Consider the following 12572-nt stretch of genomic DNA (forward strand, 5'->3'; position numbering starts at 1 on the left):
TTGCATGCTTAAGGAACATCAGGATGAAATAAAGGTCTTGCTTTAATGTGACAGCTGTCATGGCCATTTATTCAATTTTATTTTGCTTTGATAGCCTGCCAGCATGGCCGCAAATTAATGTCAGGGAAGACTTGACACAATAATATTTCATTACCTCGGTCCACTTTTGGTTGACCTTTGGTGGACGGTGGTAATGTTTCCACTTGTGTTTGTCTGTCTGTCTGTCTGTGAGCAGGCTATCTCAAAAAGTTTTATAGACGGATTCGAACAGAACTTGGTGGATAGATTGGGTCTGTGACAAGAACGGATTGATTAGATTTTGGTGAAGATCCAGGCGCTATAATTAGGTGGAGGTGTGCATTCTAGCGAGTGCCGTTCTCGTTGTAAATGTGATGGTGTCACAGCAGTGACTTCATCATACATGTCATGAGACAATGGAAGTCTGCAGGTTTCAGCTATTGTGTTTCACGCATGATTTTTAGTGATGCTTGAGGCTGTGAAAGAGAAATAGAGAGGAGGGCATTGGGGTAAGTGGTGGTAAAGCCTTGGTCAGCTTTAGTCACCATAAAAATATAATTTAGAAAACTTTTCAAAGTGATTAATTTCTTATTATTCAATCAGCATCGTCATCATCATCATCATCTTCATCATATTCTTTCTTCATGGGAGAGCCTTGGTCGGCTTAGTCACCATAAAATATAGTTTAGAAAACTTTTCAAAGTGATTAATTTCTTATTATTCAATCAGCATCGTCATCATCATCATCATCTTCATCATATTCTTTCTTCATGGGGACCGTACTCTGTGCAGAGCGTTTGTGCTGCCCAAGCAGTCTCCTTGGCTATTGGGTACAATCCTGGACGGGTCACCACTCCGACACAGGATACCAGCAAGCTGGTACTCATTTTGCCGACCTGGAAAGGATGACAGGCAGAGTCAACCCCACCTGGTATTAATTTAACAACTGAGGGGGATTTGAACTCAGGATCCAAGGATCCCAAGCCCACCATCCAAACCATTAAGCCAACACCAGGCATATCATCATCATCATCATCGTCGTCGTTGTCGTCGTCGTCATCGTCATCATCGCCTATTTCAGTCCAGTGCCGGTACGATAGCCTTCTTCATCTCCTGATGAGGGTTTCTTGGCATACACACCATGTTTGCCATGCATGGGTTGGTGAGATTCAGGGAAGGAATATTGCAATTTAGCCAGGGTCCCTTTGATTACTCTTCAGGAAAAGACACATATGTGATTTATAGTATCTACCAGCAACAACTAATGGTATCAGAAGTGTCCCCAGTGTAATATCGGAGGGTCAGTGCACTGTGTGATATTCAACACTCTAGCCTGTGAAACACCGTTTCCGATAGTTCATAGTCTGGCTGAGAATCAACCCTAGACCGGACAGCTCAGAAGCCAGTCCGCTAACATCGGCACCATCCTGGGAGAGTTCTCAATATTAGCTTCTAATTAAACCAAGTCCGAACAGTGCACCTATGAGATCATCCAAAAAGACTTTGCTTGTTCCGTTTGATTTGCTCGTACAGTCGACTCCTTTGACTTAACTTGACCAATTAATTTATCAATATCATAGTATCACTATGATGATGATTAAACCATAACAAGGCATACTAGATGTAGTTTGATAGGCTCAATACTGTAAAGAAAATATTCAGAAACAAAATAATTAGAGTGTACGGTATGTAGCATCTGCATTGCTCATCATGCCCTATCAAGCAGGCCCAAATTTCTGCTGACATCACGAACACACCGACAAACGTCAAATCTTTAGCAGGGGTAAAGTGAATTCAGAAAACCTCATCAATTCTAACACCACGATTACTGTGCTGCCTCAGCAGTCTCCTTGGCTATTGGGCACAATCCTGGACGGGTCGCTACTCCGACAGTATACCAGCATGCTGGCACTCACTTTGCCGAGCTCGGAAGGATGACAGGCCGAGTTAACCCCACCTGGTATTAATTTAACAGCTGAGCAGGATTTGAACTCGGGACCCTGCGATCTCAAGCCCACCACCATAACCATGAAGCCAACAACAGGCATACACACCCAACCTGTTCACCAAATCTCATCCGGATCCGTCCACAACTTTTTGAGATATCCTGCACACAAACAGACAAATGGGTGAAAAGATATCCTCCTTCCAGCTTCAGTGGCGGAGGTAAAGATATAAAAGTATCCGAAAAGAGCACACAAAGAACAGCAACCACAGCCACAACAACAACAATTATTTGTTATACGAAAGCATTTTCATGCGTTTTACTTCCTTATAGACACTCGTAGATAGACCTGCAATATCTTTGTGAATTGCAACCTGATGCCTTTTGATTAAACCCGTCGGTGAAGTGACGGAGAGGTACATCCAGCACACTAAAATAAATATTTGCAACTTCAATGCAAAAACAGGGGACATATCAAAGGAAGAAAACTTTTTTATTTAATCAAAATATCAATTACCAATTAATTTAAATCTGGTATATTAATGAGGGTCTTTTTTTTTTTTTTACACAAGGTGCCTTATCAGATAAATTATAATTCCACAATGAGATATTTAATTCTCTACTAGCATAATGGATTTTGGAATCTTCTTTGCTGAATTCAACTTCAAAACAATAAGCCACCACATATAAAGTTTGTTTTGAGCTCGATGGAGCAGCGTTAGGGAGTGCAATGTGTTTATTACTTAACATGTCGACCCATTTCATAAAAGTTGTATATGTGGTTGGAACTTTGTAGGAATCTAGGGTTTGGGAGCTGATATTTCAGTTCGGAGGAATTTGCAAGTCCCCTCAGTGGCTCATATCAAATTTTGAAGGCCAATACTTCAAGAACATCTCCAACACATATTAAGCTTGTGTGTTGCAGTATTCATGCCTTTTGTGTAAGAATGGTGGCCACCTGTGGGATAAAAGCATTGACACCAGCAGGTAATGCATTGCCTAAAGCTAGACACCGTGGAGCAATTAATACTTTTCAGAAGTGCAAAGTGGTGGATGTGAAGGTGCTACACTCTGCAGAGCCCCATTGTGGGGGAAGGAGCATCACATCTGGTCCCTGGCCATTGAGGGACATACATTGGAAAAGCCCATGGTGAGAAGATGTTCAGACCTGGTAAAGTTAGCCTGGGGGCCATAAATTGGAGCTTAAAGATCGTACAACAGCAAAGATAGTGGAGAGGCAGAGAGTGAGGAGACACCAGGCAGAGGGGCAGACATTGGGGACCAGTAGAGAAAATGCAGCTGATCTTAATAATAGCTGAGACCGAGGATATTTGCTGTAGCCACCAGAGTCAGCGATGTCCAGTGAGCAATGCTCAGGGAAAAGCTGTTCATCATCGGTGGCCTTTCTGTTGCGGACAGTGCCCATGCATAGGGCATGCTGTGAGTGACTGCAAGCTGTGCCCTGTGCTTGATGTTACGGAAAGCAGCTTCAGTGAGGTCATGAGCGCTGTCTCTACCACCCGGCATTCCAATACATCTCGCTGGATACCCATTCTTTCTCTCTTTCTCTTTTTATCTCCATTCCAGCCTAAAGTCAAATATCTGCTGAGTTCATTGTACAGCCAAAAATAGAGAAAGAATGGAGCTCTGCATGGACAATCCCCCTTGTGTTTATGCTTGTACGTGTGTCTGCACCCTTTGTGTATAGTAAACCTTTGCACCATGTTTAGATTTTAAAGTTCCAACTTCGTTCTCTAATTTTCTTGATTGTATGATTATAATGTTTGAATTCCTTGATTAATAAACAACTCGTGTAAATTTGAGGTGAACTGAAGTGCACGTACCATAAGCTGAAGAACTGGTACATCGCTGATGATTGGAGCGATCACCATTTTTACTCGCATTGTACATAGTTTTAATAAGTGTTGACTTTTGTTTGACTGGACTGCCCCCCACTTGTTTCTCTGTGCACATCCACAGTTGCAAGGCCAATGACCATGTCGGCTGAAATTTTAATTCACGGTTACAAGGGCTAAAGCGCTTGGCTAATCTTTGACTAGGAACACAGCAAGTTGGTTAGTATCAACATCAGGACCATGGCGTAAACCTGAGATGGTCAATTGGGTGACCGAGTCCATGCCGTACCCCTGGCTTGCAATAACTCTCCAGTGTCTACTTTGTTCTTCCCTCGAGGATGCAAGTTACAAGTCACATCTGGTCTGTGTATTAAGTTTTTACATCTCCTTTATTTTATTATTCAAAGTTAGAGTTGTAAGTTTGTTCCTTCGTGTTGTCTGCCTGTTGACAGAAGCCAGATCCTCTGGGGAGTTGGCTAACCTTCATGAAAGCTTCAAACAGTCGAGTAAACCAGCCACAGAACCAACGGTGCAGGAACAGGAAGGTGTGTGGTGAGGCCTGCCCGATGAGGGTTTGGTTTGGGGAAGGGATTTGGCATGGCTGTTGATATTGAAATGATATCAGAAACAACAAATGTTTTTTTTTTTAAGGTTTTGCATGAAAACAAAAGATGGATCACATGATTAACTGAGGCATAATCAAAATGGCACAGAGATTGTGATAGTGCAATACCAGGTGGTGACATCTTAAGCGCGAAAGGGCCATCCTCGTATTACATTTGCGAAAGGAAGGTAGGGGTGGAAAGGACGAGGAGGAGGGAGGGGGAACTAAAAAAATATATCCTTGCCACACAGATGGTACTGAAGGGAGGTGTCTTTATATGCCATTGTTTAGACATCACAAGTTTTGTTTTTTTAATCGACCACATTCCTAAAAAGTGCATTCCATGAATCACGGTCCAACTTATATACTTACCTGGAAGGGAATGGAAAAGGGTTTTAAGTTGTTAATTTCTTTTCTTCTTTTTTTTTTTTTTTTTTACAAGAAAAGGTGGGGATTGAACGGAGCTGTCAAAATCTTGCTATTTTGTTTAAGTAATTTGTAGATGGCCTCTAATTTGCCTTTTTATTTTAATTTTTTACCTTGAGGCTTTTTCCACAACAAGAACACTTGAGGCATGTTTACCGAAATGATTTCTAATTTACAATTCGATTCGTGTCTGCTCAGCACCTGTGGACATGTCTAACAGCTGCACTGTTTTCATGACAGATATGCACTATGGGACCGGCTGGCAAGCCAGGCCCTCCAGGCCCTCCTGGGCTTCCAGGGCCTGCTGGTCCCCCAGGTGGAAGCATTACACAAGAAGTGCTACTCTCTGAGTTCTCACAACTTGTAAAAGGTAAGAATAAATTGTGGGTGTGGAAGTAAAGCATCATTGGTACAGCGCTCAGGTGATTTTATGAGGGTATTTTCACAGAATGTGTCAGGTACTGTAAGGTTCCTCCGATAGGTTTAAATGGCATCACCAGGTTAAATATCCATCTGTTCTGGTCCACACAGTGGCATTTGTGCCCAACTTCCCAACCCAACAAACTGATTTTGTGTGTGTGTACGTCGTCGAGGCTCATGGAAGGGCAAGCTCTCAGCAGAGAAAACTGGAAATGTGGAAGGATTGATTGTGGTGGGTTAACGGGGGTAGAAAACATCATGATTTTGGATTGGGGACGATCTGAGATGGTGGGTTAACAGCTGTCTTGAAGACTTGGAGGGAAGAATGAGATTGAAAGAAAAGCCTTTGTGTGTTGCACCAATGATTAGTGAATGTACTGCAGTTCCTCCGTGAAAGAGATCGCCATAAAGTGTTGAACAAGTGCTGAAGTCAGTTACAAACAATTGTGAAATATTTTTAAGTTCATATCAAAACATTAATTACTTCATTGGAAAATCGGAAATGTTTCATAAGTCTCGACAAGTATTGAAATCTTGGCGAAAATGAAGTATTATCCAGCATAGAGAAACCAGCATTCCCCCCCCCCCCTGTCTTAATTCCTTTATCGCATACTGCAGAGGCAGCGGAAAGACGCATCTCATCATTGCTCCAAGAGAACTGTCCTCTTTGCACGTCGACACCAATAACTGTGAGCCGGCCATCTCAGGAGCGCACATCACCCTCTCCTCCCCTGTATTCTGTGCCAGCCATTCGGGAGGGTTTCCACTGTAAGCTCAAACAGAACATTCTCGTACGACGGCGAGGGGTGGCCAATCTTCAGGATTTTCACATGGTGAGCTTGTTGTTGTTTTGTTTTGCATGCAGTTGTACAATAATCTAGTTTTAAACATGATTCATGTATAATAAAAAAATTATATATATATATATATATATATATATATATATATATATATATATATATATATATATATATATTGACGAAATGATCAATATATTATTGCCACGTGTTTCCTACTTCCAGCCTATTGCAGCACATTTTAGACAACTGCATCTTTGAAGTTATGGAAATGATTGTTTTTGACTTGGATAAATAATTATCTAACCACAATTTTTCCATTTCATCAAACCAGCAAGTTACCCGTGCCCACACAGGCTTCTAAACGGGGTAGGGATGGAAATGGCAAAAATGCAAATGGCGTCTTCTGTCATTGAGCCGGCATGTTGGGAGCAACAGTTCACATTTATTGCCACATCTGATGAAATTTAAATGCTCCATTGGCGGTGAGGAGCTGAACTTGAAACTGTTTGTTCAATATATGTATCTTTTTGATACCGAGAGTCAGTAATAAAAATTTGTATTGGTGTTGAAGCGAGTGACCAATTGCAAATGAATAGTGGGATCCATCCATCCATTGGGACCATACTCTTTGCAGAGGGTTGGTACTGCCGAAGCAGCTGTAAGGTCAGGAGCTCTAAGGAACCATCAGGAGCTATCACCAACCGTCAGGAACTGTCACCATCACCAACTGTAACCAATGATCAGGAGCTGTAAGCAATGATCAGGAGCTGTAAGCAATGATCAGGAGCTGGAAGGAGCAGTAAGCAATGGTTAGTTGCTGTAAGGAACCATCAGGAGCTGTCAGCAACTGTAACCAAATGCCAGGAACTGTCACTAACTGTCAGGAGCTGTCAGGAATCATCACCAACCATCAGGAAAGCGGTCTTCTCATCATTTTTATAGGCGACCAGTGTGGGCGGAGCCTCAAGCAGACTTCAGCCAAATCCAGCTTGCCTTTTGGTGCATTGCTGCACGTGACCTCCAACCATCAATTCTCGCCATCATTCCTTCCCCACCATTGAACAAGATGCAACTCCCAATTAACACAGGCCTGGTTTACAATGCCATGTTTGGGGTGCTGGACGGGCACCATAGGGTGGCCATTTGCCGGAATTGTCGAGGAAAAATTTGGGGTGCTCACAAAACGTCAACGGCGGCCATTGCCTCCCCATTCGGCCCCACACAAGCAATCTCCTTGGCAATTGGGCACAATCCTGGACAGGTCACCACTCCAACACAGGATACCAGCAAGCCGGCACTCATTTTGCCGACCTGAGAAGGATGACAGGCAGAGTCGAACCCACCTGGCATTAATTCAATAGCTGAGTAGAATATGAACTCAAGATCCTAGGATCCCAAGCCCACCACCCTAACCATTAAACAAAGACCAGACATAATAGTAGGATGACCCCAGTATTGTGTATCATTTTCATAACTGATATGTGTATTCGGTTCAATTCCAAATTGCATGTGGAGTCTTAAGAAGAACAGTTTTTTTCAGTCAAATTTTGGTGAAATAATAACAAAAAGAATTAAAAGTTGTTATTTTTTTTCTTATATTATATTAGAGAAAGTTTCCTCAAAAACATTTCCATCCATCCATTGGTGCTGTAGAGGATTGATTGTGGTGTGCAGCCCAGAGCGTTGGTGCTGCTGAAGCAGTATCCTTGGCTATTGGGCACAATCCTGGACAGGTCGCCACTCCTACACAGGATACCAGCAAGCTGGCACTCATTTTGCCGACCTCAGAAGGATGGCAGGCAGAGTCAACCTCACCTGTTATTAATTCAACAGCAAAGTGGGATTTGAACTCAGGATCCTGGGAACCCAAGCCCACCACCCTAATCATAAAGCCAACATCAGGCATAAAGACATAAAATTTCCTATTGGTAATATTTGATCAATAATGAGATAATTATCTGAAAAGGATATTCCCATGACAGCATCCAAATGTAATTCCATCACACACATTCTTAGGTTCTTCATCGTTCTAATTTTAATGCAAACATGATTTTGTGATGTACGAATGCTGTGTTAACCATCGAAGCATTAAATATTAATGAAGATGTTGTAAGAATCTTCAATGGAATGATACAGATCCAAATTGGAAGTTTGCTGACTTCAGTTCCATCACGTGAATAATAACGAGTCCTGAAATGTAATCCATTAGAATTTATTCGCCTAGTCAATCTCATAACCAACTTAACCTCGTGAAATTCCTTTGGCAAAGGTTGTAAAACAATCATTTCCATAACTTCAAAGTCGCATTTGTATGAAGTGTGTGTGCTGTAAAGGTGGGAGATTGGCAACACGTGGCAGTGATATTGATCACTTATTAAAGTTATTTTATTATACAGGAATCATTAGTTGTGTGCAATAATAACCAATCGGTCGGGATAATAATATAATATTTCCAGTGGCTGTATTGTAAGCTGTTATCACAAATAACTGCCCCACAGACAAACCAACAAAATCCATGACTTTCATTGCCAGTCTGACGGTGTTTGTGCATTTTACAGCCAAAGGGCAGCGGGACATTTTTGCGTGGAAAGGGTCTCAACCTACAGCTTGGCAGGTTCACAGCGCAGCATGGTGGGATCTACCATTTCACCTCAAACATTCACATAGGTACGTCACAGTGGCCTCGAACTTGTGTTCTTTAAAATGTCTTTAAAACATCTCAGTTGTCACAACTCCAGCATAATCAGAATCAATAACGAAGCTTAAGCCACTGTCACACCTTGACGTTTTAGCCAGCGGATGTATGTAAAAACGCTGGCATACACTGAACTATTGATGTTTTTTTCAGTTTTTGGTGTATTCATAACGAGTTGGACGTATGCATAACGTATTAGTAACGTACACAGAACGTTTCCATAACATATAGATAACTTATACCAACGAATGCTTAGCGTGTTGTTGGCGTTCACAACCTATGCCCAACGATAGTCTAACTTATGCATAGCGCGCGGCAGCATATCGCCGACGATCACGTGGTGTAGCCTATTAAAGGGTGCCGCTCGACGATTCAAATCATAACCGCACTAGACATCGAAGTGTCAAGGCCCTGTCACACCTTGACGTTTTAGCCAGCATATGCCGACGTATGAAAAATTTGCAGAATACGCTGGCACACGTTGAATACGCTATGGGTAAGTTTTGTGTACGTTAAGAGCACGCTGAAGCACGCTGGCATACGTCGTAGTACACCGAACTCGTCGACAAATTTTAACATGCTCAAAAATTTTCTACGTATGCCAGCGTATGACTCTCACATTCTGCATATGCTGGCCATAAGTTGTAGGCACGTTACGCGATCGTTGACACATGTCCACACACGTTACTTGTACGTTACTCATAAGTCGAAACACGTCGAGGAAATATTTAGTGTCAGTGTTCCAGACTCCATGGTTTTTTTTTTAATTTTTTTTTCTTCGGCATGACGGTGATGTTGACACTTTGATTTCTAGTGTGGTTATAATATAATTAATAGGCTGCCGCTCAACGATTTAAATCATAACCGCACTAGAAATCGAAGTGTCAACATCACCGTCATGCCGAAGAAAAAACAAAAAAACAAACCATGGAGTCTGGAACACTGACGGGTTCCTCCTGTGTGAATCCCATTTTTATATATCAATTCCACTAAACGCTGCCAATACGCCATTATATGGTAGCTGTCAGTTAGAAACACATTCAGTAAGTTCTGTGGTCATATGGAAGATGTCAAATACATCTACATACGTCAATATGCGTTGGAGATACGTTACACATAGGTTCAAAGCACATTACTCATTGGTTCAAAGCACGTTACTCATAGGTTAGAAATAAGTTTCGGGTACGCAAGACATTACCTCGACGTGTTTCAACTTATGAGTAACTTACAAGTAACGTGTGTCGACGATCGCATAACGTGCCTACAACTTATTGCCAGCGTAAGCGGAACGTGTGCGTCATACGCTGGCATACGTCGAAAAATTTTGAGCATGCTTAAAATTTGTCGACGTGCTCGGCGTACTACGACGTATGCCAGCGTGCTTCAGCATGCTCTTAACGTATATAAAACTTACCCATAACGTATTCGACGTGTGCCAGTGTTTGAGACATTTTTCACACGTCGGCATACGCTGGCTAAATCGTCAAGGTGTGACAGCAGCTATACCAACGTTATCGCAGAAATCTACAAACCGAATCAACAAATACATTGATAATAATCAACCAGATAGAACAGAAGAGGAATCGTCAATGGATTCTTACCTCGATCTCTTGACACTTGGCACACTGAAGAGATCATTTTCATAAGAACTACAGGGTGGGCCAAAAGTCATTGAAGATTTTCTTTTTTTTGTAACTTCTTTATTTTTAAATATATATATATATTTTTTAAATAGATAAAGAAGACCAGGGAGATTCATTTTGAATGAATTTATCAGTGACCAGCATGGGAAAATTGTTGAATTATATTACTCCAGTGGGAAATCAATAATTCAAACTCAAAGAAAATTTCGCAATCATTTTAATGTTCGAGAACAACCATCAGAAACGCACGATTCGGAAATTGCTTGTTCGTTTTGAGTCAAAGGAGTCTGTTCATGACTCAGCCCGCAGTGGAAGACCAAGAGCAAGTCATACTCCAGAAAACATTTACCGAGTTCGGGAGAGTGTTAACGAAAACCAAGAAACATCAACTTTGCAAAGAAGCCAATGGGGGCCATTTTCAGGACATTATTTTTCACAATTAATCTAAAAACGACAAATTTCATGAATTAAACTACCATTTGCAATAAATTTCATGAATTTTTATTTTAAAATAAAAAAGTTATTAAAAAAAGAAGAAAACCTTCAGTGACTTTTAGCCCACCCTGTATGATGGCACTCTCCACCTGTGGAGTGCCAGAGCAGCAGTTTGCAGTCAATAGCTATTACATCAAGAGTATAACCTAATATAGAATCTTGATAGGAAAAGATCGGATGAGCTGCTTAAGCTCGAGTGCTTGTCTCTCTGTTTCTGAATTCAAGCACCAAATGGGTTCACTCTTGTGTTGAAGACGACAGTTTTAATTTAAATATAACGTCTTGTTTGGTTCTCATAATACAGTGTTTCCCACCTAAAGCAAAGTTGAAAGATGGAAAAACGTTCCACCAGGAATGAACCTATATCAAATTTTGATTAAAAAAATAATAATTTTGCTTTGACCCCTGTGACCCTGAGTCCACACCCCCTGAGGCATGATCCAGGGGTCAAATCCCCAAAAATCGTTTATTTTTCATGTATCTTCCAATGTTGATTGCATATGCAAAGTTTCATTTCAAAATGTTTAAAATGTGCCTGTAATTGCATTTTTCATTACATGACCTTGTGACCCCACCCCACGGGACAGGGCCCAAATTGACTGCTCTTGTATCTTCCTGCCATGTCGTGATCATAACTACCAAGCTTCGTGAATTTCTGCCAAACCATGTAGGAGGAGATAGTGGGACGGACTGATAGACAAACGGAACCGATTACAATACCCCCCTATGTTTTGTCAAAAAGCGTGGGGATAATATATAGGTCACTCTGTATGATATTGTCTTTTGCTCTATCTAATGAAGCTGGCATGCCACAGGGCAGTGCTTTGGAACCGATTTTACATTTTGTCTACGTCATTGACCTTTGTACTGCAGTAGAAAATCATGTGTACAATATATTTTTCACATGACACTACTTAGGGCAGAACAGTACACCCACACACATCTGAGAGGTTGCCTGTTGTGACATCCCTCTCTGAAAATCTAGAAGAAAAAACACATGTTGCTGGCCAGCTACATTGAGCATGTCTTCCGATGGAGGAAAGTTCTGTGCATTAACTAAATCTCTCTACAAAGCTGTTCAAAATCCTTATTTAGTGGTTTTGGTTGTGGTTTCTTCACAAGTGTATGTGGTTTTTCAGCTCCATTAGATCCCATCCAAAGGCGAAGTTTACAGCATCGGAGCTGACCCGTCTAACTGTTGTCGTTTGGTTTCTGAACGGTTCTCCTTTGTTGTTTGAACACTTTGAGACCCACAAGCATCTTGAAAGTAATTTTCAGATACAAGTCCAATTTTATTATTAGTTTGGCTATAGTAATGACAAATAACAATTTAAGTTCAAGAACATGCATGGCGAGAAATAGAAGTTTTTTCTAATCAACAAAAAAATGGAAAAATTATGGAAACGACAAAAGCTCTTGCAGGGAAAATATTGGAGATACACCATTTTAAAGTTTAGGGACACATGTGTCCCTTGGTCCTTAAAGGGTTAATCACGTTGTGAATCTTTTCCCGTCTCTTCTCTGGTCATACATGGTCCAGTTGCGTCAATTCAGACTTTGTGTTTTTCTCCTCGTCAGTGAAGCCGTGTGCTCATGAGTCTCGATCCTTCCACATTCCCTCTTGGCAGGTTCCCCACTGTCAGTTTGATGTCTTTGTACCCACTGCCACC

The 12572-nt window shown here is 41.4% G+C and overlaps 1 protein-coding gene across 4 annotated transcripts in view; it reads left to right on the plus strand.

Annotated features, from left to right (window-relative positions):
• The window catches only part of LOC147018818 (adipolin-like), a 103171-nt gene that overhangs the window by 62709 nt on the left and 27890 nt on the right, over nt 1-12572 (plus strand). For all 4 annotated transcript variants that reach the window (XM_085898870.1, XM_085898872.1, XM_085898868.1 and 1 more), the window contains exons 2-5: nt 4272-4364; nt 5090-5219; nt 5888-6102; nt 8628-8736. In XM_085898870.1, the coding sequence (XP_085754996.1) occupies nt 4272-4364; nt 5090-5219; nt 5888-6102; nt 8628-8736 (547 nt within the window). The remainder of the gene's footprint in view (nt 1-4271; nt 4365-5089; nt 5220-5887; nt 6103-8627; nt 8737-12572) is intronic.

Source organism: Eptatretus burgeri, chromosome 10 (genome assembly GCF_056783735.1).
Source record: "Eptatretus burgeri isolate ZD-2024b chromosome 10, Ebu_testis_v1, whole genome shotgun sequence".
NCBI lineage: Eukaryota > Metazoa > Chordata > Myxini > Myxiniformes > Myxinidae > Eptatretus > Eptatretus burgeri.